Source organism: Apaloderma vittatum, unplaced genomic scaffold (genome assembly GCF_000703405.1).
Source record: "Apaloderma vittatum isolate BGI_N311 unplaced genomic scaffold, ASM70340v1 scaffold40492, whole genome shotgun sequence".
NCBI lineage: Eukaryota > Metazoa > Chordata > Aves > Trogoniformes > Trogonidae > Apaloderma > Apaloderma vittatum.
The window spans coordinates 40,367-44,298 of NW_009703853.1; the positions used below are offsets into that span (position 1 = coordinate 40,367).

The 3,932-nt window shown below is 57.5% G+C and overlaps 1 protein-coding gene across 1 annotated transcript; it reads right to left on the reverse strand.

The window, feature by feature from the left end:
* Positions 1 to 2,694: 2,694 nt before the first annotated feature.
* On the reverse strand, positions 2,695 to 3,928 carry AMIGO3 (adhesion molecule with Ig-like domain 3; the record flags this gene model as incomplete). The annotated part of the gene is given in 2 exon segments (XM_009864780.1): positions 2,695 to 2,857; positions 2,859 to 3,928. Coding segments are annotated over 2 exon segments (1,233 nt in total), but the record flags the coding sequence as incomplete, so codon positions are not given.
* Positions 3,929 to 3,932: the final 4 nt, after the last annotated feature.

The window sequence follows — 3,932 nt, forward strand, 5'->3', positions numbered from 1 at the left end:
AGCGGGAGGCCAGTTTGGCAGCAAGCTGGGGTTGTAATGATGACTGCCGAGAGAGAACCATCCGTTACGTTTCCTAACTCCTGCCTGTCAGGGAGTCTGTGCTCCTGGCTATGTTTTTCCTTGCTGAGACGATTTGCCTTTCAGGCTGCTTAATGAACTGCTTTGACAGTTCAAACTGCCTTCCCTTGCTGCTCCTTGAAGCAGCAGTGTGGTGCACAGCCCTTTCTGAGCATCAGGAAGGTGTGAAACACAGCAGCAGGATTTTCCTGGGCAAAGGCAACAGGGAAGCCCTTGGGGGCTGCACTCATAGAAACCTCAGACACACTGTCCCATGCATAGTGGAGTTCAGCCTTCCTGCAAGGACAGGAGAACTGCAGCCAGCCTAGAAGAGCTCTCTTGGGCTTCTTCAGGCTGGGCTGTCCCTGGAGAGACCCATGGGAGCTTTTCTCACACTCCAGCTTGGCCTGAATTTTTCCCCAAGCTTCAGGCATTACCCTCAGCTGAGGATGTGGGTTTGCTTCCCCTGGGATCCCTGCCTGGCTGCAAAACCAGAGGATGGCATCATCTCCGCTCCATCACCAAGGGACAAGGGTGCCGCTCACCTGTTCTTCTGACACCAAAGCACCACCTCACCCGCCTCCAGCAGTACCCCAGTGTGGCCAGTTCGGCGTCCCTGGCTTGTTAGGAGCACTGTGCTAACATGAGGTGACAGGGCCGGCAGTGGCGGGCACACAGGGAGCAAGGGCTCAGGCTGGTGGGGCCTGTCGCTCTGCATCTCGTCGCCTTCTGCAGCCGCCAAAGCGGAGGCCGCAGGGGGTGTGGCGGCAGGACACGTATGGCATGAAGCTGTGCGCAAGGCCAGTGTCAGGAGGGGCTCTGGGAGACTGCATTTGTCTCAGGATAGCTGTTTTCCAAAACACTCTGCCCTCCTTAGGTGGGTGGGTGGGTTTCTGACAAGTCCTTTTGGGCACACAGTTCATTTTTTTTTTTTCTGAGACAAAAAGCTGAAAAAGTTGAAGGACGGGTGCTAGCACTGTCCTGATGCTGCGAGAATATTCCCCTCCCACCGCTCGCTGCCAGCAGCTCTGGGAGCCTGGGAGCATGGCTGTGGGGGGCTGCGGCACGGCGGGGAAGGTCTGCAAAGGGTCTTGGTCCCCGTTTGCACAGCGTTGTGTCTGCTCCAGCTGCGGATGGGATGGTGGTGGCTGGCAGATATAATCCCCTCTGTGGGATCAGATGGGTGTTGTGGGGATCCGAGCTGCTCCCTGGGCCGAGGCAATGCAAGGCTTGGTGCCAGCGAAAGCAGTACAAGCATCCACCGAGGTGGGATCTCTGTCCACAGAGGGCACTGGGACTCAGCCACGTATGGAGGCAGTATCCCGAGCAGGTCTCCCCCGAGTGCATCTGCCCTGCATCTAAATCCTACTCATCCCTTTTTTGGGGTCTGGATTTGCCCTTGTGTCAGTTGGCACTGCCTCCCCCAGCTCCCTCCAGCTCGAAGGCATCACTCTGGAGACCTGTCTTCCTGGGGACAAGCTCCTCTGGAACAAGCCCCAGGCCACCAGCTCTCTCAGAATATTTAACCCCTCGCTCAAGGCCACCCTGACACGGCTTGATGAGAACAGAGGCTGTGAGCCTGGAGTGAATCGCCTGGCTCCGTGTGCCAGGCCAGTGGGAATCCAGGGCTCCCTCAGACCCCCAGCCTCCCACCACTGTGCCCGTGGGTTGCAGGGTGGCCGTGCGCCGCGGCCCTGCAAGGGCAAGGAGACGATCAGCCCAGCATCAGCTTAAAAAAATAGGCATTTTTATTCCAATGTAACTAGAGAATTACGACCCAAGAGAGGAGAGAATTACTCACATTTATCGATAGGCTTATTAGATTACTGCCTAAATAGCTGTGCTTTAGCAGCGTGTTTGTCCGCCTCAAGGAGAAGTAGCAGAGGAGGGTGGCGCATCGAAGCCCTTATCGTCCTTGGTGGCCTGGGGAGCTCTCAGCAATGTGGGACGGGGCATTGTATCGCGTCACCTAATCCTGCCTTGACTATTTACAGCTTCTCGGGGAGCAAAAGCTTGTAACAATTGCTTGGCTGCATGGCTGGTCAGGCGCCGAGCTCCATCCCTCCTGCACGGTCACGTTCAGGGATGAGAGGGTGTGTGCCACGCCTTGAGATGGGGTCACGCTCCCCCAGCTCCCAGCCACGGCATGCTGATGGGGACTGGCATGGGCAGGGGGAGGATGGTGGCATCGCTATCGCCGGGAGTCCTGGCATGAGTGAGGGCAGCTCCTCACTGTTATTCCTTGGCCTTGGGGGAGAACCGTCCATGGCAATGGTGCCAGTTTGGGTGTTGCGTGGCTGGGGTCGTGGTAGCCCACCAGCCCCAGTGTCACCGTTCATCTGTTTGGCTGCCCAGATGAAGTGGGGATTTCTCAGGTGTGCTGGGTTCATCAGCATTACCCGTGTGCTGACGAGGCTGTTGCCCGTGGCTTACGCAAGGAGCTCTTACCAGGCATCAACACGTCCATGGCACAAAACCCACTGGGAGCTCACAGCTGAAATAGTTATGGGTAATGCCGATCACCCTCGTGGGTCACAGTCAAGCCAGGAATTCAGATTGTCCAATAATCCTACTTCCAGCAGTGATGGAGGAGAACGGCTCTTGGTAAACCTTGGCTCTACTCCCAGCTCTACCCCTCTACGACACAATGGGGGTGTCCGAAAAGACAGAGCTGATGGACTCTGAATCCGACTTGAACTGCAGGACCTTGGGGTGCTTGGGATCGGAGAAGTCCTCACCCAGGGCCAGGCGGATCTTGCCATTCTGCGACTCCCTGAGGGGCTCGAGGAAGACCACGTACCTTGCGGTTCGGCCCATCGGTGGCAGGGGGAGTGGTGCTGAGGATGGAGGACTGGGCGCTGCACTCCTGCGGCGGGCTGAGAGGAGCCGCCTTCTTGCAGCAGCTCAGGCAGCGGCAGGGTGTGAGATACAGGTAGATGATGACAAGCACCAGGCTCACGATGCAGCCCAACAGAGTTGTGAGGCCGGTGCTGAAGGTCTCCCCGTCCGGCTTGGGGTAGTGGACCGTCACATTGACTTCACACAACCTGCTGAAATTGCGAGTGCTGTTGATGGCCAAGCCCACGTAGACCCCTGAGTGCCAGGGCTTGGCTGCTGTGATCTTCAGGCTGCCGTTGCGGTAGACCTCCAAGGAGCGGTTGGTGTTCCCCGGGTGTTTGATGGGCTCGTGGTGAGGGGAGATCCACATGTAGGTGGTGGTTGCAGCCGGCATGCTGGTGTTGCAATCGAGCAGGAGGGTCTGGCCTACCATCACGGGCAAAGGCACAGGGTGCACATCTTCGGGGCCCGCCGAGCAGTTCTCAAACATGTGGCTGTACTTGAGGAACTTGATCAGGGAGCGGGGCACGTTGTCAGAGACCTTGCAGGTATGTTCCTCAAAGAAATCCTTCACGGAGCTGAAACCTCGCTGCTTCCAGCGCTGGAGCATCAGATAGAGTGGGCAGCTGCACCTGATGGGGTTGTTATGCAGGTACAAGCCGTTCCTGATGTTTTCGGGCAGAGCCGCCAGCTCCTCCACAGGGATGGGGCTCAGGCTATTGGAGGACAGCGTGCGGAGGCTGTAGTTTCCCAGCCCCTGCACCGAGTGGAAGGGGAAAGTGGTCAAGTTGTTCCAGCTCAGGTAGACTTTCCTCAGCCCGCTCAGCTTGGTGAAGGCATTTTCATCCACTCGTGTAATGCGGTTGTTGTAGAGCAGCAGCTCCTCCAGGCTCACCAGTGTGTCAAAGTAGTGCGTCTCGACGGCGTGCAGGTGGTTGGAGGACAAGTCGAGGTGCCGCAAGTAGGAGGCATTGTGGAAAGCCTGCGGAGAAAGCTCCTTAATCTGGTTGTGGCTGATATGGAGGGCTTCGAGGTGA